The sequence below is a fragment of the Calliphora vicina genome, chromosome 2 (assembly GCF_958450345.1).
Source record: "Calliphora vicina chromosome 2, idCalVici1.1, whole genome shotgun sequence".
In the NCBI taxonomy this organism is placed as follows: domain Eukaryota; kingdom Metazoa; phylum Arthropoda; class Insecta; order Diptera; family Calliphoridae; genus Calliphora; species Calliphora vicina.
In genome coordinates this window covers 129,533,385-129,561,339 of record NC_088781.1, presented here as the reverse complement: position 1 = coordinate 129,561,339, position 27,955 = coordinate 129,533,385, and the positions used below count along the sequence as shown (strand labels likewise).

The 27,955-nt window shown below is 28.7% G+C and overlaps 1 protein-coding gene across 1 annotated transcript; it reads right to left on the bottom strand.

Annotated features, from left to right (window-relative positions):
• LOC135950605 (ankyrin repeat domain-containing protein 29) lies at window positions 1-27,796 on the bottom strand. Its single transcript, XM_065500137.1, has 7 exons — window positions 27,652-27,796; window positions 22,382-22,812; window positions 10,648-10,758; window positions 2,207-2,404; window positions 2,042-2,140; window positions 1,680-1,973; window positions 1-849 (listed from the first exon to the last, which is right to left on the bottom strand). The coding sequence occupies exons 2-7, from the start codon at window positions 22,391-22,393 to the stop codon at window positions 643-645; spliced, it is 921 nt and encodes a 306-aa protein (XP_065356209.1). The 5' UTR covers window positions 22,394-22,812; window positions 27,652-27,796; the 3' UTR covers window positions 1-642.
• Window positions 27,797-27,955: the final 159 nt, after the last annotated feature.

The following is a 27,955-nucleotide window of genomic DNA, read 5'->3' as shown; positions in this document are numbered from 1 at the left end:
TTTTTTTATTTAATAAACCACAAAAAAGGTATGAATGATTATCATAAGAATTTTTATTATAAGGATTTGTTAGATTTTGATTAGTTTTCTTTTTTTTAAAAAAATGGACGTGGTGCTTTATTTTATTATACTCGTAATTATTTGTATTTTCAATAATACATACCAGGCAAAATTTGAAAATAGTTTTCAAATTAAAAAAAACAAATAGTTTTGTATAAATTAATTATAAAATATTTAGTAGGCAAAAGTAGGTGTGTTATTGTTGTTAAATATCAAATAATTGTGCAATTTATTATAAACAAATAGTATTCGAATAAATTTGAATCCACAATAAATGGATATTTAAGTATAGGTTAGTTTTAGTTTTTCACTTAATTCGTAATTCACTTAAAGCTGTATGAGTAAAATGTTGGAAACAGGTGTATGTGTGTGTGTGTGTTTGTGTTAGAGAGAGAGAGAGTGAAAGTGAAAACTGTAAATTTTAAAAAGCTCTATTATTTACTGTAACTGTTAAGCTCTGCCTCATTTCGAACAATTTTCGAATTTCCCTAAGTGAAACTTTCTTTATAACAATTATGGCCGGGTTGTTTTGTAATAATTTAAGTTTATTTTTGAGTTTCACTCGGAATACTTTGCTCTTTCTTAACTTTGTTGATTTCGAGTTTTATTGGTCCTCTGACGTTCCTGTAAATACTCACATATTGATGTGTATTTCTGTTGACGTGCTACTTGAAGAGCCGTTAAACCATCATGGTTGGTCTGATTAATATCTGCTCCAGCAGCTATTAATTGTTTTACCACGGTCATGTGGCCAAACATGGCGGCGGCATGTAAAGCGGTCTCGCCATTCTAAGGAGATAAATTAAAATACAATTTTGAAATCTTTAGAAACTAAACTAGAACTGAACTAGAACTGAACCAGAACCTGAACTAGAACCTGAACTAGAACCTGAACTAGAACCAGAACAAGAACCTGAACTAAAACCTGAACTAGAACTGAACTAGAACTGAACTAGAACTGAACTAGAACTGAACTAGAACTGAACTAGAACTGAACTAGAACTGAACTAGAACTGAACTAGAACTGAACTAGAACTGAACTAGAACTGAACTAGAACTGAACTAGAACTGAACTAGAACTGAACTAGAACTGAACTAGAACTGAACTAGAACTGAACTAGAACTGAACTAGAACTGAACTAGAACTGAACTAGAACTGAACTAGAACTGAACTAGAACTGAACTAGAACTGAACTAGAACTGAACTAGAACTGAACTAGAACTGAACTAGAACTGAACTAGAACTGAACTAGAACTGAACTAGAACTGAACTAGAACTGAACTAGAACTGAACTAGAACTGAACTAGAACTGAACTAGAACTGAACTAGAACTGAACTAGAACTGAACTAGAACTGAACTAGAACTGAACTAGAACTGAACTAGAACTGAACTAGAACTGAACTAGAACTGAACTAGAACTGAACTAGAACTGAACTAGAACTGAACTAGAACTGAACTAGAACTGAACTAGAACTGAACTAGAACTGAACTAGAACTGAACTAGAACTGAACTAGAACTGAACTAGAACTGAACTAGAAGTAGAACCTGAACTATATAAAGAACATGCATTTTCTTTTCTCTTAACTTTATTGCAAAAGAAATTAAAATTTTCATACCGGCAACAATGTTAAATTAGGTCGATGCTTCAACAATTCTGTGACCACAGCCGCATGACCCTTGTGGGCCGCCTTAAACAAAGGAGTAGCACCATCACATCTCACAGCATCCACATTAGCACCATTTTGTAAGAGAACCTTACAGATGTGGTCATGACCCATTTGGGCGGCAATCCACAAAGGTGTAGCTCCATCTATGCGCTTAGTATCGGGATAAGCGCCAGCGGTTAAAAGTAAAGATAATACAGTACGGTGGCCATTTTGGGCGGCTATGAAAACTGGGGTAGCACGATCCTTTAAAAACAAATGATAAACAGATTTAACAAATAATCACTTTATCTGCCTAATTTCTCATTACTCACCTTCATGCAGGCATTAACATTGGCTCCGCAATCTAATAATTCCTTAACTAATTTAACATGACCACCTTGGGCCGCCACAAATAAAGGAGTACCACCATCCTGAAAGAAATTAAATAATATTATTAAATTAAATAATACAATTATCACAATAATATTTTAACTTACCACTGACGGTGTATCAACACTGGCACCCGCCTTTATCAATATCTTCACCACATCCAAATAACCCCCTTGTGCAGCAAAAAATAGCGGTGTTGTACCAGTGGCTCTTCTACTATTTGGATCTGCTCCCTGTTCCAGCAATTCCAAAACACACGTAGTATGTCCACTAGCGGCTGACAGTATCAGGGGTGTGGTGCCATCCTATAATTAAAAAAAATAAACAATTTTTCGTAATTTAATATGATTTGAAACAAACCGCAATTGTGTGATCAAACTATTACATTTTGCTATTGTTGATTAATAATTTCAAATTGAATTTCTTAATAATTGTGTAATTGATATAATAAATTTCAAAACCCCAAAAATGAAATTCAATGCAGCACATCAAACGAAATTCGAAAAAACAAAAAAATAACTTAAACCTCAGCCAAGATTAAACATGGCATGTACAAATTTATTTGCCAAAATGTAAGTAAAAAAAGTTGTTAACCACAAACACGAAAGTGTGATGGAATTGATTTGCGATTTGATGGCACTACTGTAAAGGTAGTGGCAATTGTTAGTTGAGGAAGGCATTAGTAACATTTTATATACAATTTTAAATTTCATTTTCCATATTATTTCTTATGGAAAATTAAAAGGATTTATGTACAACAGCTTCAAATAGTTGTATAATAGTTTTTACTGAAAGTTCTGTTCTGGTACAGTTCCAGTTCATAGTTCTTGCTCCGGTAATAGTTCAGGTTCTAATTCAGTTTCTAGTGTAGGTTCTAGTTCAGGTTCAAGTTCTACTTCAATTTCTAGTTCAGGTTCTATTTCAGTTTCTAGTTCAGTTTCCAGTTCAGGTTTCTAAATAAGGTTTTACTTCATTTTCTAGGTCAGTTTCCAGTTCAGGTTCAAGTTCAGTTTCAAGTTCAGTTTCAAGTCCAGTTTCTAGTTCGGTTATAGTTCAGGATCTAGTTATGTTTCGTGTATAGGTTCTTGTTCAGCTTCCAGTTCAGGTTCTAGTTCAAGTTCTGTTTCAGTTTCTAGTTCAGTGTCTAGTTCATGTTTCTAGTTAAGGTTATACTTCATTTTCTAGGTCAGTTTCCAGTTCAGGTTCAAGTTCAGGTTCTAGTTCAGGATCCAGTTCAGTTTCTAGTTCAGTTTCCAGTTCAAATTCTAGTTCAGGATCTAGTTCAGTTTCTAGTGTAGGTTCTAGTTCAATTTCCAGTTCAGTTTCTTGTTCAAATTCTCTTCAGTTTCTAGTTCAGGTTCTATTTCAATTTCTAGTTCTGTTTCTAGTTCTAGTTCAGTTCTAGTTCAGTTCTAGTTCAGTTCTAGTTCAGTTCTAGTTCAGTTCTAGTTCAGTTCTAGTTCAGTTCTAGTTCAGTTCTAGTTCAGTTCTAGTTCTAGTTCAGTTCTAGTTCAGTTCTAGTTCAGTTCTAGTTCAGTTCTAGTTCTAGTTCAGTTCTAGTTCAGTTCTAGTTCAGTTCTAGTTCAGTTCTAGTTCAGTTCTAGTTCAGTTCTAGTTCAGTTCTAGTTCAGTTCTAGTTCAGTTCTAGTTCAGTTCTAGTTCAGTTCTAGTTCAGTTCTAGTTCAGTTCTAGTTTAGTTCTAGTTCAGTTCTAGTTCAGTTCTAGTTCAGTTCTAGTTCAGTTCTAGTTCAGTTCTAGTTCAGTTCTAGTTCAGTTCTAGTTCAGTTCTAGTTCAGTTCTAGTTCAGTTCTAGTTCAGTTCTAGTTCAGTTCTAGTTCAGTTCTAGTTCAGTTCTAGTTCAGTTCTAGTTCAGTTCTAGTTCAGTTCTAGTTCAGTTCTAGTTCAGTTCTAGTTCAGTTCTAGTTCAGTTCTAGTTCAGTTCTAGTTCAGTTCTAGTTCAGTTCTAGTTCAGTTCTAGTTCAGTTCTAGTTCAGTTCTAGTTCAGTTCTAGTTCAGTTCTAGTTCAGTTCTAGTTCAGTTCTAGTTCAGTTCTAGTTCAGTTCTAGTTCAGTTCTAGTTCAGTTCTAGTTCAGTTCTAGTTCAGTTCTAGTTCAGTTCTAGTTCAGTTCTAGTTCAGTTCTAGTTCAGTTCTAGTTCAGTTCTAGTTCAGTTCTAGTTCAGTTCTAGTTCAGTTCTAGTTCAGTTCTAGTTCAGTTCTAGTTCAGTTCTAGTTCAGTTCTAGTTCAGTTCTAGTTCAGTTCTAGTTCAGTTCTAGTTCAGTTCTAGTTCAGTTCTAGTTCAGTTCTAGTTCAGTTCTAGTTCAGTTCTAGTTCAGTTCTAGTTCAGTTCTAGTTCAGTTCTAGTTCAGTTCTAGTTCAGTTCTAGTTCAGTTCTAGTTCAGTTCTAGTTCAGTTCTAGTTCAAGTTCAGGTTCTCTTTCAGTTTTTAGTTGAGCTTCTAGTTCTGTTTCTATTTCAGTTCTAGTTCAGTTCTAGTTCGAAATATAAGGAGATATATTAGGAGATTTTAAATTTTTTTTAAATAATATAACAGTTTCACTTGTACAGTTTTGATTTAATACGATTTCACTTATGCCTTTCATTAAAATCTTTACTAATTAAGCCAAAACCTTGTTAAAAACATAAATAATTTACACATATTTTTCTCTTTCAAACATTTATTAACAATGAATTATTTCTTAAACGGTCTAATAGTTTCCAGCAAACATTTTCTCACTTTCAATAAACAGATATTGCGTTTTCTTCGTTTTTAATTTCAATAATTTTCAGTTGCAAATTTCTTTTGCGCAAATAAAAAAAAATAAAATATAAATATGAACAAATTAAAACAATGTTAATTTAATTCAATTAATTTATCAAAACGGTCACGCATGCTCTCGTTTTGAAGCGTTTGCGATTAAAGCTTTAATGCTAATTTTAATCGTGCTCATGCTTACGAGTATTTAAACGTTTTAATTCATTCATTTTCAATTGACCATTCATTCATTCAGTCAATCGTTCGTTCGTTAGTTCATTCATTCATTCAACACCATTATAATAGTTGTTGTTTCGTTTTGCTGTTGTTCTTTTATTGTTTTTTTCTTTCTTCTAAAATTGTTAAAGTGAAATTATTTTCTTTTATATGGCTGAGCTGCTGCTGCTGTTTTTTCTGACGTCTGACAGCTGTTTTTGGGTTTCCTTAGTTTAGGCATCGCAGTTGTAAATAAATAATTTGCACTATTTAAGCATTGAGCCGCAATTTTGTAAACAAATAATTGTGTTGATTTTTTTGGTTAAATTGAAAACAACTGTTGTTGAAGAAATTTTATAACAAAAAGAAATTTAATTTTAAAAAAGAAGAAAAAAACATTCACTATTTATTTTGCAATAGTTTGAACAATTATATTAATAAGCAAGTCAGGAAACTTTTAAGTGTTTTTAAGCAGCTAAAAAGTATTATGCACTGAGTTAATAATAAACAAAGTTATGTGAGAATATTGTTACACTCAAAGAAAAAAATTCATTGTTAATAAAAACAATTTATATGATTCCAATCGATAGAGTATCTACAATATAAAAACAAATATTGCAGGTATAACAGTTTTAGATTTTTTAGACTGCAATTAACTAATTTATATCATTATTTTATAGAATATAACACGAGTATAACAGTTATGTACTTAGTATAACAGTTTAAAAATCTACCTTCTAAAATTATTAATATAAATCTAAAACAATTTTAATTAAAATTTAATTTATTTACACAAAAATACATTAATTTGGTATGCGTATAACAGTTTTGAAATTTTATTTACAGCATTATTATTATTTCCATATTTAAATAAAAATACTTGTATAACAGTTTAACATTTTTTAGTTTAAGGTCTAGTTATACAAAAAGTTTTGTTATACTTATTCCTCAATAATTTAACAGTTGTATAATAGTTTTAAATTGTACTTGCTAAACCAAAATAGTGTTGTTCTGATATATTTTTTTTAAATTTGGCCGTGGTATAACAATTTTCAACTTTGTATAACAAATAAAAATTGACATTGAAGAATTATTTATATCGATTATGAGCAAATATTATTTAGCTGTTTTTCTATACAAAAAATAACAATTAAGAGAGCTATATTCGGCTGTGCCGAATCTTATATACCCTTCACCAAATTATACCTCAAAATAAATTTTTAGGTAAACAAAATTTTATTTTTTTTTTAATTGTTTTTCAAATTTTTTTTTAAAAAAAGTTTTTTCCAAATTTTTTAAATACTTTTTTTTAAATTTTTTTTTTAGTTTTTAATTTTTTTTTTTTTTGGAAAAAAAAATTTATGACAAAAAAAATTTTTTTATGAAAAAAAAATTCGGGTTAAAAAATATTTTTCCCGATTTTGACCCATTGTAGGCCCAACTTACTATAGCCTTATCTACATCGTTGCAATGGACTTTAAAAAATATCTATCATTAGATATCCATATTGTCTATATTAATGACTTAGTAATCAAAATATAGATCAAAAATAGGTTAAAAATCGAGGTTGTCCCGGTTTTGTGCTCATATCTCCGTTATTTATGGACCGATTTTGCTGATTTTAAATAGCAAACTTCTCGAAAGCATGTCTGACAGAATTATTGAAGATTTGGATCCCGAAGATATCTGGGGTCTTCAGAAAACTGATTTCAACAGACAGACAGACGGACATGGCTTAATCGACTCCGCTATCTATAAGGATCCAGAATATATATACTTTATAGGGTCGGAAATGAAAAATGTAGAAATTACAAACGGAATGACAAACTTATGTATATACATATAAACTTCTCACGAAGGTGAAAGGTATAATAATTTAGTGGCTGTATAAGAGTTTTGAAAATTTTATTAGTTTGTTTGTTTTGTATAAAATTTGCTATTCCATGGAATATGAAAGTGTTATACTGCTAATCTTAAACTATTATACATAGTATAAAACTGTTATACTAAAATTTTAACTATTATTCAAACTAAATATCTAATTATCAATGTATTAAGGTATTTATTATTGAAATTTGTGAATATTAAATGAAACTGTTATATGAAACTGTTATACTGTTTATATGCAGTATAACAGTTTTTAGTTTATTTCCCATAAAAATATTTATGTAGCAATTAAACTTAACTGCAGTATTTTTTATACTCAATTTTATTTCAGACCTTTACTAAAATATCGAAACTGTTATACAAATTTAATATTTATTTTAGAATGCATAAAAAATCAAATAAATGAATTCAAGCAGTTATACAAAATTAATATTTACTTCGTAGTATTTAAAATTTTTTATAAAATGTGTAGTTATTAAAGTGTAATACTAAAATTTTAAAACCGTCATACAAGTTTTAAAACTGTTATACTACAAATTTTCTTAATATTATATGTTTATTTTACTCTTATACTAAATTATCGAAACTGTTATACAAAATTACTATTAATTTGATGTTGATGATGTATACTAAAGCAATTTAAACTGTTATATTGGGTGTATAACTTACAAAAAGTGAGATATTTTAACATTTTTAGCTTTTATTTTGAAACATTTGTGCAATACAAATTAATTCAAAATATTCGCCTTAGTAGCTATCACCTTTTCCCGTATTTCATGCAGCATATGGATTCCAAGCCAAAATAACTGTTCATCTTTTGAGGTCAAGATAGGAAGCGTATCTCCAAGATAGAGTTCTGCATCGATCAAAACAAATAGTAGTCGGAAGGTTTAAGGTCCGGACTAGCGTTCCCATGCGGGAAAAATTTCCCGCAAAAATGAATTCATTTTTCATCGCTAGTAATGATTTTGTGAAAAATGATTTTCTTTTATAGAGTTCAAGCATCATTTCGGACATGCAAAATCGTCTTTCAAGTTTTCTAAGCTTCAATTCGTATGGATGAATCCTGCTGCTTACAAACGTTTTGAAATTGCTGCTTGAGTAGCTCCCAATGATTTTGTTGATCATCCAATTCATGTTCTTCAAACTTTTTTGGCTGGAAGACAAAGATTGCCTAATCTTTGTCTTCCTTGACAAAATCTTGGGTACCATACGAATTGAATTCGAGAGACCTTAAAAGACGATTATGCATGTCCGAAATGATGTTTGAACTCTATCAAAGAAAATCATTTTTCACAAAATCATTACTAGCGATGAAAAATGGATTCATTACCGAACCCAAAGTGTAAGAGATAGTATGTTATGCCCGGCCAACAAGTCGAATCGACACCAAAGGCAAATATCCATGGTGCTAATGTAATGCTTTGTTTTTGGTGGGACGAAAAGGGTCCTAATATAATTATGAGCTGCTGAAATCTGGCCAGCCATCACAGGACACCTGTACATGACAACACTCGGCCACATGTTGCAATACCTGTTAAAACCTATTTAGAATGAATTGGTTGGGAAGTTTTGCCATACCCATCTGATAGTCCGACTACTATTTGTATCGATCGCTTAATTTCAGAACACAGTATCCTAAATTGACGTGATTCGTTCTTGGACTCAAAATATCCTTATGTTGCCAGATAGATGGGAAAACGTCATAGCTAACAATGGCCAATAATTTAAATAAACTTATATTGTACACATTTTTCAATATAATAGCTAAAATTTTGAAAAAATCAAACATTTTTAAGTCATACACCCAATACAATACAATTTCAGCTGTAATCGTAGCTATTTTTATACTCCAATTTTAGCTTCAATCATATTGGTTTTTTTTAATCCAATTATAGTTTTAATCGTATGCCTTTTTATAATCCAATTTTAGCTCTAATCGTAAGGGTTTCTGTATTCTAATTTTAGATTCAATCGTAGGGATTTTTGTACTTCAATATTTGTTTTATACAACAATTTTAAATCTAATCATAGGAATTTTTGATACACAAATTTTAGCTTCAATCGCAGGTTCAATCGTATGTCATTTTATATTCCAATTTTAGATCCAATCGTAGGTCCAATAGTAGGTTTTTTTATACTCCAATTTTAGCTTCAATCGTAGGTCTTTTTACACTCCAATTTCAGCTTCAATCGTAGGTCTTTTTATACTCCAATTTCAGCTTCAATCGTAGGTCTTTTTATACTCCAATTCTAGCTTCAGTCGCTGGTATTTTTATAATCCAATTTTAGCTCCAATCTTTGGTCTTTTTATTCTCCAATTTTAGCTTCAATCTTAGGTTTTTTTATACTCCAATCTTAGATTCAATCGTATGTCTTTTTATACTCCAAATTTAGGTCTTTTAATACTGCAATTTTAGCTTCAATCGTAGGTATTTTTATACTCCAATTTTAGCTTCAATCGTTGATCTTTTATTTTCCAATTTTAGCTTCAATCGCAGGTCTTTTTATACTCCAAATTCAGCTCCAATCGCAGGTCTTTTTATACTCCAATTTTAGCTTCAATCGTAGGTCTTTTTATTCTCCAATTTTAGCTTCAATCGTAGGTCTTTTAATTCTCCAATTTTAGCTTCAATCGTAGGTCTTTTTATAATCCAATTGTTGGTTCAATCGCAGGTCTTTTTATACTCCAATTATAACATCAATCATATGTCTTTTTATGCTCCAATTTTAGCTCCAATCATAGGTCTTTTTATTCTCCAATTTTAGCATCAATCATATGTCTTTTTATACTCCAATTTTAGCTCCAATCGTAAGTCTTTTTATATTCCAATTTCAGCTTCAATCGTAGGTCTTTTTATACTCCAATTTTAGCTCCAATCGTAAGTAATTTTTATTCTCCAATTTTAGCTTAAATCATAGGTCTTTTTATGCTCCAATTTTAGCTCCAATCATAGGTATTTTTATACTCCAATTTTAGCATCAATCATAGGTCTTTTTATTCTCCAATTTTAGCTCCAATCATAAGTCTTTTTATACTCCAATCTTAGATTCAATCGTAGGTCCAATATTAGGTGTTTTTATACTCCAATTTTAGCTCCAATCGTATGTCTTTTTATACTCCAATTTCAGCTTCAATCGTAGATCTTTTTACTCTCCAATTTTAGCTCCAATAGTTTGACTTTTTATTCTTCAATTTTAGCTTCAATCGTACGTCTTTTTATACTCCAATCTTAGCTCCAAACGTAGGTCTTTTTATACTCCAATTTCAGCTTCAATCGTAGATCTTTTTACTCTCCAAGTTTAGCTCCAATAGTAGGTCTTTTTATTCTCCAATTTTAGCTTCAATCGTAGGACATTTTAGTCTCCAATTTTAGCTTCAATCGTGGGTCTTTTGGTTACAATTTTAGCTTTTATTACTTATAATTGTATTTATTTAACTTTGATCTTGATCTTTAAAATAAAACTTGTCTAATTCTTACTAAATACTATTTTTTTTTTCTTACAGTAACTTATTAAAAGCTAAAGGGTAAGTTCAATATAACTCTTCTTTTTAAAATATTCCCATTCAAAACTGCAGCAGTTTACCTCTCTACTTTGAAATATCTTCCTAATTTCATTCCCCTTTACATTGATTACATAATTTTCTTTTGCCACCTTTAATAAAGCCATTAATTAGCAATCCCACTTACCTCATCTTTGCAATCGACATGAACCTTTCCACTGTCCAAAACGCGTCGCAGCGTAATATCGTCACCCCTCAAAGCAGCCAAATGTAGTAAAACATCCGAAGGTGTCTCTTTCTGTAAAGATACAACAATATTACAAAGATAATAAAACACACATAAATAAAATAGAAATATTAAACAATAATTTTTGTTTCTCCAAAAATTAAACACTTTCATTTGTTTAACTAACAACTTTATAACAAGAAAACGAATTGAATTGTAATTTTGCAAAAAAAAAAAAAAAAAACCAATTGAATTTTTGTATATCTGAATGTTTTTTTTAAGGCAGCATAACAACTTGTTGCATGCAACCAACACAAATTGCAACATAAATATTGAAAATATAAAATGTCAAAAAAAAAATACACAAAACAAAAATTAACTGAAATCTTATAGAAACAGCACACACATTCAAACGTTAAATTAGCGCGGAAATACATATTAATCGTCATTCATACTTGTTGTACACGTATGAGTAGTAGGGTGGACCCGTTTGTATGAAACTGAGAGGAAGTTCCCTACTAAAATGAAAGTTTCTAGTAATTGTGAAAACCCAAAAACACTGACAAGTGTTTACAAATTTTACAATTCTAAGAAGCAAAATTTTGAGACTCCACAGCGCCGATCCTGAGGAGTCTGTAAAGTCTATCGCAAAAACTTAAATTTGGATACTCCTCTGCTACGCCCATGAGAAATTTTATTACAATCAAACATCCAGATTTATTTCCAAAATATTTTAGATGGCTACTTTTTTTAAGGGACCACCCTAATCTATAGTAGCGGAAAATTGTATGAGAACCTTGTTGTTGTTGCTGTTGTCATACAGATTCGTTAAGCTTGGGAATCTACACAAGTGCACCTGATGCCACCAGCACAACAGCACCAGCACCATCAGAAGCTTGGAAATTAAAATACGAGAAACACCAAGCAAACAACCAACCCACACACACATTTATCTCTCTCGTTTCACTTGATTCACTATTTTCCCAGCCATAGTTTATCCAAAAGACAGACTTTAAATTGGCTCTATCGTTTGCTCTAAGTAATCTAAAATAGAAATATGAAGCTTCCTTCTATTTTAGTAAAAAAAAATAAAAATTGACAACAAATTTGTAAGTTAAAGTGTTTTTATAGATAATAAACGAAAATTGAAAGTACCCTACAATACAGAAAAATTATAAATTTCAATCGTACTCCAATAATGCCTACAAACAATTTTGATTCAATCCTGGGTCTTTTTATATTCCAATTTTAGCTTCATTCGTAGGTATTTTTATACTCCAATTTTTGGCTCAATCTTAGGTCATTTTATCCACCAATTTTTGGTTCGATCATATGTTTTTTTATACTCCAGTTTTAGCTTCAATCCTAGGTGTTTTTAGGACTTTTTTTACTCCAAATTTGGCTACAATTTTAGCTTCAATCTAGCTATGCTCAAATTTTAGTTTTAATCGTAGGTCTTTTTATACCCTTCGCCATGAGTGGCAAGGGTATATATAAGTTTGTCATTCCGTTTGGAATTTCTACATTTTTCATTTGCGACCCCACAAAGTATATATATTCTGGATCGTTATAGATAGCGAAGTCGATATAGCCATGTCCGTCTGTATGTTGAAATCAACTTTCCGTAGCCCCCAAATAACTTACATGATTCATATATCAATATATCGGGAATTCTTCCGGCTCGGTTGCTATTTAAAATCGACAAAATCGGCCGATAAATGGTTGAGATATAAGGAAAAATCCTTGACAACCTCGATTTTTGCCCTGTTTTTGATCCATATCTGGATTAGTAAGTCATTAATATAGACAATATGGATATCTAATGATAGATATTTCAAAGTCCATTGCAACGATGTATATAATGCTATAGTATATTGGACCTACAATGGTTCAAAATCGGGAAAAATATTTTTTAACCCGAATTATTCTTCTTCCAAAAAAAATTTTTAAAAATTAAAACAAAAAAAAAATTTAAAAAAAAATTAAAAAATAATTCGGAAATTGTTTTTAAAAAAAAATTTAAATAGTAATATTTAAAAAATATTTTTAAGTATAATTTGGTGAAGGGTATATAAGATTCGGCACAGCCGAATATAGCTCTCTTACTTGTTATACTTTACATTTAGCTTCAATGGTAGGTCAATGAGTGGCCGTTTGTCCGTCTGTACGTTGAAATCAATTTTCCATAGCTCCCAAATAACTTGCATACTTGATTCATACATTAATATATTCGCTATATACCCGGTTCTATTGCAACTTAAAATCGAGAAAATCGGCCCACAAATGGCTGAGATACAAGGAAATAACCAGAACAACCTCGATTTTTTAAACATTTTTTTGCTTCAATCGATGGTCTTTTTACACCAAAATTTTAGCTCCAATCATAGTTCTTTTTATACTTTAAATTTTGCTTGAATCGTTGGTATTTTTATACTCTAAATTTAGCATCAATCGTAGGTCTTATTATACCCTTCGCCATGAGTGGCAAGGGTATAAGTTTGTCATTCCGTTTGTAATTTCTACATTTTTCATTTCCGACCGTATAAAGTATGTATATATATTCTGGATCTTTATAGATAGCGGAGTCGATTAAGCCTTGTTCGTCTGGCTGTCTGTTGAAATCAATTTTCTGAAGACCCCTGATATCTTCGGGATCCAAATCTTTAATAATTCTGTCAGATATACTTTCGAGAAGTCGCCTATTTAAAATCAGCAAAATCGGTCCACAAATGGCTGAGATATGAGGTAAAAACCAAGACAAACTCGATTTTTGACCTACAGTAGCCCAATAAAGTCTACATACAGGAATTCAAATTAAATTTCTTTCGTTGAAAGCTGTATTTGTAACACAGAAAAAATTATATTTCAATTCAAACATTTATCCCATATTGAACTGGTTTCAATTATTTCATAATTAAATCAAGTATTCATTTGCTCAAAAACAAAATTTCTTGATATTTTCTATTGAATTTTGAGTTTTGAATTTGATTATTTTGACAATTGAATATACAATTTTCGTTATTGGTTGAATTTCAAATACAAAAATTATTGAACAGATAATTTTCGTAATTGAAACACAAAAAATAACAAAAATGTGTTTTCAATTACGAAAATTATCTATTCAATAATTTTTTTATTTGAAATTCAACCAATAACGAAAATTGTATATTCAATTGTCAAAATAATCAAATTCAAAACTCAAAATTCAATAGAAAATATCAAGAAATTTTGTTTTTGAGCAAATGAATACTTGATTTAATTATGAAATAATTGAAACCAGTTCAATATGTGACAAATATTTGAATTGAAACGGTTTAAGAAATAGTTTTTTCTGTGTAAGTTAAAAGTAATGAAATATATTTGTTAAAAAAATAAATTCACACTAAAAAAAATTAAAACAACATCACTTAAGTCGGGTTTAGAAACATTTCCTATGACGTCCAAAATTTCACCGTTATTATAATTTTTGATTCTGAGTCAAATAACGATTTTTTTTTGGTTTTTTGGGCTTTTCTGTTCAAAATATTATGAAACTTAATATCCCCGTCCACCCAAAAGTAGATGTGACCGAGAATAAATTTTTCGTTATTTTATTCAGAATCAATAGCTCTAATAACGGTGAACTTTTGGGCGTTATTTGAATTTTTTTTTTGCTAAAATCGACATAAAACATGTATTATTATATATTTCATAAAAAAAAAATAAAAAAAATGCTTTAAATTAAAGTAACATAACAATTTGTCCTGTATGTAGACTATCTTGGGCTACTGTATATCTGGATTACTAATATAAACAATATGGATATCTAATATATGTAGATATATATTACAACGACGTATATAAGACCATAGTAGGTTGAACAAAATCGGAAAAAATATTTTTTAAACCGATTTTTTTTTTTCACAAAACAAATTTTAAAGACAAACTTTTTTTTAAAAATTTAAAAAAAAAATTTAAAAAAAAAAATTCCAAAAAATTAAAAAAACAACTTTGAAAAAAAAAATTTGTTTACCGAAAAATATTTAAAATTTGTATTTTGAAGTATAATTTGGTGAAGGGTATATAAGATTCGGCACAGCCGAATGTAGCTCTCTTGTTATACTTTAATTTAAAGCATCAGTAGTAGGTAATTTTATACTTTGAATTTAGCTTCAACCGTAGGTCTTTATATACTTTAAATTTAGCTTCAATCGCAGGACTTTTTATACTTCAGATTTAGTTTCAATCATAGGTCCTTTTTTATACTTTAAATTTAGCTCCAATCGTAGCTCTTTTTATACTTTAAGTTTAGCTTGAATCGTTGGTGTTTTTATACTAAAATTTTAGCTTTATTCGTAGTTCTTTTTATACTTTAATTTTGCTTCAATCGTAAGCCACTTTATATTGGGTGAATGACTTAGAAATGATTGATTTACAATATCTATATTTTAATAACTTATATGTATGTCATTTTGAAGGGTACATATCCGTGCCGCTGAAGCACATCGATCGGTTTCAGAGTGCGAGAGATGGTTTAGAAGTGGCCAGCCAAAAAAGCTTGAAGACCAAGAATTGGATGCATTACTCTATGAAGATGTTGAATGGTAGCTACTCAATCAGCAATTTCAAAACTTTTTTGAGCAGCAGTATTTAGCCAAAAGCAAGGAAATTCGGTACCAGACGAATTGAAGCCGAGAGACCTTGAATGACGAGTTTGTATGTATGAAATGCATACAATCATTACTTGCGATGAAAAAGAGATCATATGTAAAGCCTAGCCAACCAGCCGATTCGACACCAAAGCCAAATATCCATGGCGCTAAGCTAATGCTCTGTATTTGGTGGAAGCAAAAATATCCTATCTATTATGAGATGCTGAAATCTGGACAGTCCATCACAGGGAACCTGTAACGAATGCAACTGATTTGTTTCAAGCGAGGCATGAAATCGAAATATTCCATCATGACAATTTTAGGCCACATATTGCAATAATTTTTAAAAACTATTTAGAATGAAGTGGTTGGGAGGTTTTGCCTCTCCCGCCTTATAGTCCAGACCTTGCCCCGTCCGGCTACTATTTGTTTAGATCTATAAAGAACGCTCTCTCTGAGATACGCTTCACTTTAGAATAGAGGATCCGATATTGGCTTGATTCGTTCGTTCTTGGTCTCAAAAGGTGAGCAATTCTTTTGTCACGGAATCCACATGTTGCCAGAAAGATGGGAAAAGGTCATGACAATGACCAATACTTTGAATAAATTTATATTGTACAAATGTTTCAAAATAAAAGATACAAGTGTGAAAAAATCCCGTATTTTTATCTTCAGTTGTAGATATTTTTATTCCCAAATTTTATCAACAAAAATTGGTATCATTTATCAACAATTTTGGAAAAAAAAGGGACAGAAAAACGGGCTTACATAAATTAGTTTTCAATAAAATAGTTAGAACTTTCAGCTCCCCCAACTTGTAAACATTTTCGATCAGTTTCTTAGTTGGTTTCAAATAAATTGTCTTACTTAATACTAACTCTTTTTCTTTGTAGCTAAAAGAGGTGTCTCTTGACATTTTAAATCATAAACATTTTTGGATTAATTTTTTTTCACAGCAGACCTGCATTATTAACTATTTTATTAAACGTATAAAATTATACGTGACTCGAACAAACCCAGCAAATTGTTGCAAATCGCATGAAATAAATTGCACTCGCATTTATTGTAATACAATTAAGATGATTTTTACTTTTTACTTTTATATTTTTTGACAAAAAAAAAACAATTGGTTCAAGGTTATTGAAATAAAGTTGTGATTACAAAATTTAAATTATTCTGTGAATGTTCCACATAATACAAGCATTAATTTTATTGGATTCAACACAAAATTGTTTAATTTTACTCTTAATTTCTTCACAAATCTTTTATTTTACTGCTCAAAACCTTTGCTGGGCTTTAGTTGGATTTCTTAAAATTCAACTCCAAATTTTTTTATGGTATTAAACATATTTTAACAATTATTTAATATTTTAATATAAAAAAAAATCTAAACATTTTTTGTGTCCATTTCTTAACATACATTTTAAATATCAAATTGCAATTAACCATTAACAAAAACTTTAAGTGGCATTTAAAAAATATGTAGATATTTTTAATATGCCATTTTTTTCTTAAGCAAATTTATTGAGTTGTAAAAAATTTTAAATACCAAAGAAATTATTATGATTTGTTTACTTTTTAAAAAAATTAAATTATTAAATAAAAAAAGATTTAAAATCATAAACATGATTAAGCAAGTGCTAATTATAATTTAGACACAATAACAGCGTTAGGCGTAATTTGTAGTTATTTTAAGGTAGGAAAATCGCTAAACACTGTTTTGTTATTAAAAAATCTTTAGGTGGGAAAAATTATAACTTGTGTTTCAAAAATGTTCATTTAAATTAAATTAAATAAAATGTGTAGATAATCTTAAATAACGCCTGCTAATTATTGTGTTAACGGCGGGGAATTTAACAAAACAATTTTATTGTTTTATTGCTTTCATGCTTTAAAATTTGAACATGTAATAAAATTGGGGAAATTAAATACAGTGAAACTTTGATATAACGTGATTAAGTTTAAATTTTTAATGAATTTCTAAAAATTAGCCAAGCACATAACAATCTTAGAAACATGCAACTTTTTTCAGTTGATACCAATCGTACTTTGAATTTAGCTTCGATCCTTGGCCTTTTTATACTTTAAATTTAGCTTCAATCGTAGGTCTTCTTATACTTTAAATTTAGCTTCAATCGGAGGTCTGTTTATACTTTAAATTTTGCTCTAATCGTAGGTCTTTTTATACTTTAAATTTAGCTTCAATCGAAATTTAGAATTCAATCGGAGGTCTTTTTATACTTTAAATTTAGCTTCCATTGCAGGTCTTTTTATACTTTAAATTTTGCTCTAATCGTAGGACTTTTTATACTTTAAATTTAGCATCAATCGTAGGTCTTTTTATACTTTAAATTTAGCTTCAATCGCAGGTCTTCTTATATTTTAAATTTAGATTCAATCGGAGGTCTGTTTATACTTTAAATTTAGCTTCCATTGCAGGTCTTTTTATACTTTAAATTTTGCTCTAATCGTAGGACTTTTTATACTTTAAATTTAGCATCAAACGTAGGTCTTTTTATACTTTAAATTTAACTTCAATCGTAGATCTTTTTTTACTTTAAATTTAGATTCAATTGCAGGTCTTTTTATACTTTAAATTTAGCTTCAATCGTAGGTCTTTTTATACTTTAAATTTAGCTTCAATCGCAGGTCTGTTTATACTTTAAATTTTGCTATAATCGTTGGAGTTTTTATACTTTAAATTTAGCTTCAATCGTAGGTCTTTTTATACTTTAAATTTAGCTTCAATTGCAGGTCTTTTTATACTTTAAATTTAGCTTCAATTGCAGGCCTTTTTATACTATAAATTTAGCATCAATCGTAGGTCTTTTTATACTTTAAATTTAAACTTCAATTGTAGGTCTTTTTATACTTTAAATTTAGCTTCAATCGTAGGTCTTTTTATACTTTAAATTTAGCTTCAATCGCAGGTCTGTTTATACTTTAAAGTTTGCTCTAATCGTAGGATTTTATACTTTAAATTTAGCTTCAATCGTAGGTCTTTTTGTATTTTAAATTTTGCTTCAATCGTTGGTCTTTTTATAATTTAAATTTAGCTTCAATCGTAGGTCTTTTTATACTTTAAATTTAGCTTCAATTGCAGGTCTGTTTATACTTTAAATTTTATTCTAATCGTAGGACTTTTTATACTTTAAATTTAGCTTCAATTGCAGGTCTTTTTATACTATAAATTTAGCATCAATCGTAGGTCTTTTTATACTTTAAATTTAGATTCAATTGCAGGTCTGTTTATTTTTTAAATTTAGCTTCAATTGCAGGTCTTTTTATACTTTAAATTTAGCTTCAATCGTAGGTTCCTTTATACTTTAAATTTAGCTTCAATCGGAGGTCTTTTTTGACTTTAAATTTAGATTCAATTGCAGGTCTTTTTATATTATAAATTTAGCTTCAATCGCAGGTCTTTTTATACTTTAAATTTAGCTTCAATCGTAGGTTCCTTTATACTTTAAATTTAGCTTCAATCGTAGGTCTTTTTATACTTTAAATTTAGATTCAATTGCAGGTCTTTTTATATTATAAATTTAGCATCAATCGTAGGGGTTTTTATACTTTAAATTTAGCTTCAATCGCAGGTCTGTTTATACTTTAAATTTTGTTTCAATCGGAGGACCTCTTATACTATAAATTTAGCTTCAATCGTTGGTCTTTTTATACTTTAAATTTAGGTACATTAGTAAGTATTTTATACTTTAAATTTAGCTTCAATCGAAGGTCTGTTTATACTTTAAATTTTGCTGCAATCTTTTTTGAGTTTCAATCATAGTTTTTTTATACTTTAATTTGAAGCTTCAGTAGTAGGTATTTTTATACGTTAAATTTAGTTAAAATTATAGGCCATTTATACCCTTCACCATGAGTCAATCATTTGGGGAGGTGTTAGACCGCCGATTTCCTTTTTTTCCTTAACATCAGTGGCAAGAGATTATGTATGTTTGCCGTTCCGTTTGTAATTTCTACATTATTCAGTATATATATTCTGGATCGTTATAGATAGCGGAGTCGATATAGCCATGTCCGTCTATCCGTCTGTATGTTATTTCCGCAACCCCAAATAACTTACACACATGTCTCCTACATCAAAATATCCGCTATAGACCCGGTTCGGTTACTGTTTAAAATCGAACAAATGACTGAGATATAAGAAAAAAAACCAGGACAACCTTGATTTTTGAACTATTTTTGATCTATATCTGGATTACCAAGTCATTACTGTAGACAATATTGATATCTAATGATAGATATTTCAAAGACCTTTCCAACAACGTATGGGTCAAAAAGGGGAAAAATATTTTTTAATCCGATTTTTTTTTAACCTAAAAAATTTTTTGTCATCAAAATTTGTCAATAATAAATTAAAAAGAAAATTTTTATATTAAAAAAAAATTTAATCAATAAATTTAAAAAATTTTAAAAATACATTTTTATACCCTTAACCTTTGTGAGAAGGGTATAATAAGTTTGTCATTCCGTTTGTAATTTCTACATGTTTCATTTCCGACCCTATAAAGTATATATATTCTGGATCCTTATAGATAGCGGAGTCGATTAAGCCATGTCCGTCTGTCTGTTGAAATCAATTTTCTGAAGACCCCAGATATCTTCGGGATCCAAATCTTCAATAATTCTGTCAGACATGCTTTCGAGAATTTTGCTATTTAAAATCAGCAAAATCGGTCCATAAATAACGGAGATATGAGCAAAAAACCAGGACAACCTCGATTTTTTACCTATTTTTGATCTATATCTGGATTACTAAGTCATTAATATAGACAATATGGATATCTAATGATAGATATTTCAAAGTCCATTGCAACGATGTAGATAAGGCTATAGTAAGTTGGCCCTACAATGGGTCAAAATCGGAGAAAATATTTTATTTAACCCGAATTTTTTTTCATCAAAAAATTTTTTTTGTCATAAATTCTTTTTAAAAATTAAAAAAAAAAAATTAAAAACTATTTCAAAGACCTGTGCAACGACATCTATAAGACCAATAGGTCAAAATCGGAAAAAAAAATTTTAACCCGATTTTTTTTTTCACCAAAATTTTTTTTCACTAATATTAAAAAAAATTTAAAAACTAAAAAAAAAAAATTTTTAAAATTAAAAAAAAAATTATTAAATTTAAAAAATAAATTTTAAAATTTAAAAAAAAAAATTAAAGAAAAATTTTAAAAAACAATTTCGAAAAAACAACTGGAAAAAAAATTAAATTTTGTTTACCTAAAAATATTTAAAATTTTTATTTTAAAGTATATTTTGGTGAAGGGTATATAAAATTCGGCACAGCCGAATATAGCTCTCTTATATTCGGCTGTGCCGAATTTTATATACCCTTCACCAAAATATACTTTAAAATAAAAATTTTAAATATTTTTTTTAAAATTTTTCTTTAATTTTTTTTTTTAAATTTTAAAATTTATTTTTTAAATTTAATAATTTTTTTTTTAATTTTAAAAATTTTTTTTTTTTAGTTTTTAATTTTTTTTTTAATATTAGTGAAAAAAAATTTTGGTGAAAAAAAAAATCGGGTTAAAATTTTTTTTTCCGATTTTGACCTATTGGTCTTATAGATGTCGTTGCACAGGTCTTTGAAATATCTATCATTAGATATCCATATTGTCTATATTAATGATTTAGTAATCCAGATATGGGTCAAAAATCGAGGTTGTCCTGGTTTTTTCCTCATATCTCAGCCATTTGTGGACCGATTTTCTCGATTTTAAATAGCAACCGAACCGGAAGAATTTCGGAGATATTGATGTATGAATAGTTTTTAATGAAATTTCACAGTTATTTAAAAAGGAAAAATAAAAACGAATTTTGAAATTTATTATCAAAAAAGTGTTGAAAAATCCCAAAAATGGAAATTTTTAGTTTTTTGGCTATAATATCCATACCAGGGTCGGAGTTATCGGAATCCTTTACAAAATAATTAAAAGCATATTGGGCCATCTAAAATCGGTTATTTTATTTTGATATCGAATATTGGATTTGAGAATTTTTGCCCTAAATTTTAATTTTACATAAAAAAATAGGTGTTTTTTGAATGGACCTGGTCGCCTCGGTAAAAAAATTTTTAATTTTTTTTCATTTAAAATATTTTATGAAAACTTAGCTTTCAGAAAGTATAAATTCCTTATACATCCTCTTACAAATTTTTTGCGATAACTTAAAAAGAAAAAAAGTTCTTTTTTCCCAAAAAATTTGCTAAAAATCGCTTTTTCAAAATTTTTTAAATTCAAATGCATAAAACTTTGGACTTAGTCATTATTTTTAAACAGTTCTTTTCTTATTTGACACATACGTATGTTGTTAGTCCAATGAAGAAAAACTGGAGAAAATCGGAAAATATTTGGATACGATGTTATCAAAAAACTGGAGTAGGTTGGGTAAAAATGTTGAAAATTTAATTTTCAAATGCGAATATCTCCTAAGCTATAATAGACAATTGACTAGGTCTTTTGGAGCACTCGATGAAAAGATTTTATGTGTGTAATTTTTTTGAAATCGGAACACAAACGAAGAAATAGGATCATTTTAAAATGTAATATAACCGAGGTGTGCTAATTTGAGGACCCTTGGTCGCGGCCCTGGTGGTCACATGAGGTCCACGTTCAGAACTCAAGAACACTTCTTCTTTGCGCATGTGAAATTTCATTCAAACCAATCTTACTTGTTTTATATTAAAACTTTAGCTTTATACAGTCAACATATTTTTCTACTTTATACAGTTTAAATTTATCTTGGCTCTATTCATTTTATTTACAATCTACTGTATTTGTTTCAACACTGTTATCGATGAGATACACACAATTATTAGTTATGATGTATGAGGTTTAATATCACTTTTATTTCAAATGTTTTTAGTTTTTTTTTAACTTTTCATCAACACGCTATTATTAGCACATAACTGTGAGGTTTTCTTTTCAAGCATTTTTTTAAAAAATAATTGTCAACGTATATATAAGATATTAAGTAATAGCTTGGATGAAAACAATAAAATTTACAAAAAAATTTTTACAAATGTTTTGATAACTTACCTTTAAAGACATGTTGGGGCGGTGTAAGTGTTATTAGTTTCTTTATTTGTTTCAAATAGCAATTAATTTTGTTCTATATTATTTAGGTTTGAAGAAACATTTGTTTGATTTTATAGATGATTTTCGTATAGTTTAGAGGGAAAAGGCACGTGCTAGTTGGTTTCTCATTCGCCTTTCCAATTGTTTTTTTTTTGATTTTAATATTTTCTTTGTTAAGTTTTTTTTACAATTGGATTTGTTATCAAAATTTGAACATTTACTACTACTTATGATGGTAAATGTTGCACTTCCTTTCTAACTTTCAGAGGTTGGGTTTTTAGTTTGATTTCGTTTTGTTATTTTTTTGTTTGCATTTATTTTATATCTTTCATTGCTAAGTTTTATTTAGTGTTTTATGCAAAATTTGGCTAGAGAAGAACCCATTCACTTTACTGCAATAATATTAATATACAATAGAAATGTTTAGTTAAACTTGAAATAATTGTAGAGTTGGCTAAAAGGACACACTACACACTATTATTTAAACTTGATTTTTAAACAAATATTGAAAATATATAAAGAAAATTTCTATCTACTACTAATTACTAAAAAGTAGTCATTATTTGTATATTAAGAAATATTACATTTGTAGACACAATCAATAACTTTATTTCCTGTCACAGTCTTCCGCTCTTAAGCTTCACAAAAAAAAGAAAACATCAGTCATAGGGTGTTGCCACAAACAAACAGACAAACATCAAGCCTTAAACCAACTGACATTTAGTATAAAATAAAATCTCTGCAACAAAACAAGTCAATTTATTATATCATTGATGCAGCCAGCAAAATACGCTTACTCTCGTACGATGTTGGAGCAGAAAAAAAGGCAACAGGTTTCAAAACACTGCACAAAAACACAAAATTATAACAGTCAGAGTTTTTCTCTAATTCTGAAGAGCGATAAAGAATTGGAGCAACATCGTCGTCATCATCTTCATCATCATCATAATGACGATGATTTTCCTCATCATGATAATGTTGTAAGTATGTATGTATGTATGTATGTATGTATGTTTGAATGGAAGTGTTTAAGACACATCAAACATCTGCAGTGTCTACACATACAACATTTACCCCATATAAAATTGGTTTGTTGGGCTGCAACTTTTTCTTTTAAATGGACTTTTTTTTTTTGTTTTGTTGTTGCTACAAAAAGTTTGTTGGTAGGTTTGTTTTTTAAAAGTTGGCTGCTTCAGTTTTATTACCAGGTTTTCATAAAATGTTCTAAATTTTCTTTTCATTTACAGTTTTTTGGTTTCTTCTCTTTCCAACTTTTTTTTGTTAGTTTTTCCATTGTAAAATGTTGTTTGTGTTTTAGTATAAAAACTATTTCGTTTAAAAACAAGTTAGAGTGCTAAAGTCGGCGGTGACGAATTTTTTATACACTGCACTAAAAGAAAAATTAGAACCTGAACTAGAATCTGAACTAGAACCTGAACTAGAACCTGAACTAGAACCTTAACTAGAACCTCAACTAGAACCTTAACTAGAACCTGAACTAGAACCTGAACAAGAACCTGAACTAGAACCTCAACTAGAACTGAACTAGAACTGAACTAGAACTGAACTAGAACTGAACTAGAACTGAACTAGAACTGAACTAGAACTGAACTAGAACTGAACTAGAACTGAACTAGAACTGAACTAGAACTGAACTAGAACTGAACTAGAACTGAACTAGAACTGAACTAGAACTGAACTAGAACTGAACTAGAATTGTCTTCTCTTGATTCTTAATGTGTATAAAAAATACAATATTTCACTTCAGTTCCATATTCTTGCGGTAATTTCATAGCAATTAATCAATATCGTGCAGGCAATATAAAAGTTTAGTTTGTTTTAAATTTGTTTCCATTGTTCATTGCCAAAATAAATTTTCTCATATAAAAAAACAACAAAGTTTTATCTAGCGATAAAACAAAATTTTCTTCTATTGCTCCAAAATAAACATAGTTTTTCAACGTAGTTTTTCTTAGATTTTTTTTTTTGATTTTTTATTGTTGTATATTAGAGGCCATATGGCAAATAGCCAAATGTTGCCAATATTTTTCGGGTCTTATTGTTTTTCTCTTTTTTATTTTTTTTTTTGTATTAAAAAACATATTTATAATAATGAAATTTTTAAGTATGACTGCTAAAAATAATTTCAAGTGGTAAAAAAAAGTAGAGAACATTTATTTTTACTACATGGGAGTTCAAGACACCAGAAATTAAAACTACAACAGAAAAACATTTAAAACTTTTAATTGCTTTAATTTAAATCAATTAATAGTATCAAAAATATGCCAAATCTTTATTAAGAAAAAATCTGAAAATTTTAAAACATAAAACAATGAGAAGATTAATTAAAAAGTGCTGTTTTTTAGGCAGAGACGAATTTGAAATTCGCTTCTTTAGGTTTTGAGCATCAGAATGTATTAGTTTTAAGGAAATTTTAAGACATTAATCGTGGATTATTTAAAATCCACGATTGCAGTTTAAATAATTCACGGTTATTGTCTTAAACTTTTATAAGAAATGTTTAATCGTAGATTATTTAAATTGCAATCTTGGGTCTTTCATAACGAAGGTTTAAAACAATAATCGTGGATTATTTAAACTGCAATCGTAGATCTTTTATGAGGAAAGTTTCAGACAATAATCGTGAATTATTTAATCTGCAATCGTAAATCTTTTATAAGGAAAGTTTAAGACAATAATCGTGGATTATTTAATCTGCAATCGTAGATCTTTTATAAGCAACGATTAAGATAATAATCGTGGATTATTTAAACAGCAATCGTAGATCTTTTATAAGGAAAGTTTAAGACAATAATCGTGGATTATATAATCTGCAATCGTAAATCTTTTATAAGGAAAATTTAAGACAATAATCGTGGATTATTTAAACAGCAATCGTAGATCTTTTATATGGAAAGTTTAAGACAATAATCGTGGATTATTTAATCTGCAATCGTAAATCTTTTATAAGGAAAGTTTAAGACAATAATCGTGGATTATTTAATCTGCAATCGTAAATCTTTTATAAGAAAAGTTTAAGACAATAATTGTGGATTATTTAAACAGCAATCGTAGATCTTTTATAAGGTAAGTTTAAGACAATAATCGTGGATTATTTAAACTATAATCGTGGCTATTTTATAAGCAAAGTTTAAGATAATAATCGTGGATTATTTAATCTGCAATCGTAAATCTTTTATAAGGAAAGTTTAAGACAATAATCGTGGATTATTTAAATAGCAATCGTAGATCTTTTATAAGGAAAGTTTAAGACAATAATCGTGGATTATTTAATCTGCAATCGTAAATCTTTTATAAGAAAAGTTTAAGACAATAATTGTGGATTATTTAATCTGCAATCGTAGATCTTTTATAAGGAAAGTTTAAGACAATAATCGTGGATTATTTAAACTACAATCGTGGCTATTTTATAAGAAAAGTTTAAGACAATAATCGTGGATTATTTAAACTATAATCGTGGCTATTTTATAAGCAAAGTTTAAGACAATAATCGTGGATTATTTAATCTGCAATCGTAAATCGTTTATAAGGAAAGCTTAAGACAATAATCGTGGATTATTTAAACAGCAATCGTAGATCTTTATAAGGAAAGTTTACGACAATAATCGTGGATTATTTAAACAGCAATCGTAGATCTTTATAAGGAAAGTTTACGACAATAATCGTGGATTATTTAAACTATAATCGTGGCTATTTTATAAGCAAAATTTAAGATTTAGACTATAATCGTGGCTATTTTATAAGCAAAGTTTAAGACAATAATCGTGGATTATATAAACTATAATCATGGCTGTTTTATAAGCAAAGTTTAAGACAATAATCGTGGATTATTTAATCTGCAATCGTAGATCATTTATAGGGAAAGTTTAAGACAATAATCGTGGATTATTTAAACAGCAATCGTAGATCTCTTATAAACAAAGTTTAGGACAATAATCGTGGATTATTTAAACTATAATCGTGGCTGTTTTATAAGCAAAGTTTAAGACAATAATCGTGGATTATTTAAACTATAATCGTGGCTAGTTTATAAGCAAAGTTTAAGACAATCTTGGATGATTTGGCTCTTTTATAAGGAAAGTTTAAGACAATTAAACTTAATTGATAATAGTCCTATTTTTCCTCTGACCCTTAAGATACTAGAAATCAAAATGTTACAATTAGAACATTTTAAACATATAAATATCGAATATATAAACAGTTACTTTCACTAGCTGCACTTTTGGCAATTTGAATCAAAATCCTGGACCATAGTGCAGTGTTTTAGAAAATACTTTTGATTTGATCATCAATATATGCAAGCATTAGATATCATTGGCACTCTGATTCCGTTAATTGCTTATTTAGAAAAGCTTTTAAAAATAATTTAGACCCTACGATCTAAAGTGAAGGTCAAACAAATCTTTTTTTGTAAACAAACTCTTTGTATTCCCTGCAGTTTTTATTTTTAATTTTTATAGACTTTTAATTAATTGTTTACACAAACATCAATTTTCAATATTTCTTAAAAAAAATTTTAATTTTCTTTTTCAAATCAAGTATTTTTTATTAATATTTAATTTAGCTGTTTTTAATTTGTTTATATTGGCTTTAATTCAAAAAATCCTTATTCTGTTTGGCATTTGTAAAATTTTCTTATCTTATTTCTTAATTAAATAACAAATTTCCACATTTTTTTTATTATCTAAAAATTGTTTTACAATAAAGCATTTATAATTAATTATTTTTATATTTAGTTGCAAATTGCATAAATATGTAATTGAGTTGTTTTTGTTAAAATTCACATTGAGGGCACTTGAATAGTTTTTGACGTCTTTATACTTAGAATAATAGTGCAAAAGTCTATTTTATACCAATCAATTTAGTTACAGCTACAATTTTGAAAAGGGGTTCGTTTAGTTCAGTTCAGTTTAGTTTTTTTTTAAATAAATAGTTGCTCACATATATAAAGACACATTCTTATTTTAGCATCACTTTCAAATAATGATATCATTTTTAAATTTATTTATTTATTTGCAAATATTTGAATTGCTTAAAAAGAGCTTTTTATTTTTACATATTTCTTTTAATTTTGGAAATATTAAATTTTAATTTGTTTTAACTAAATGCTAATTTAGTTAAACCTCCTAGAGGAAATAAATTATTCAAATATTTGCATATTCCACACTAATTTTAGTTGACAAAAACTGTTTTTATTGTTTCACATTTACAATTGTGTTGTTTTTTATTATTTGTTTGGTGACTTTTATTTGTTTATTATTTTTATTTTAAGCACATTGTTTAGCTTTTGTTGACAAATTCGAAAAAGCACCTTTATTCCGTTAAATTCGTAAAAACACAAGCGTTTTATGAGACCGCTAAAATGCAACTAAAATTTCAAGTTCTGCTGTTCTGTTAGCAGCACGAAAAGTATCTAATTAGTTTAACAGCAGTCACTGTTATGCTCTTTGCTGTTAACAGAAAGAGAGTGAGTAGGGTTGCCGGCTGAATGATATAAATTAATAATAAGTCGAA

Excerpts from the sequence above, each read along its gene's own strand:
- LOC135950605 (XM_065500137.1), bottom strand. Across the intron at positions 2,141-2,206 it reads GTGTTGATACACCGTCAGTG|GATGGTGGTACTCCTTTATT; the intron begins GTAAGTTAAAAT and ends AATTTCTTTCAG. Across the intron at positions 1,974-2,041 it reads ATGTTAATGCCTGCATGAAG|GATCGTGCTACCCCAGTTTT; the intron begins GTGAGTAATGAG and ends TTGTTTTTAAAG.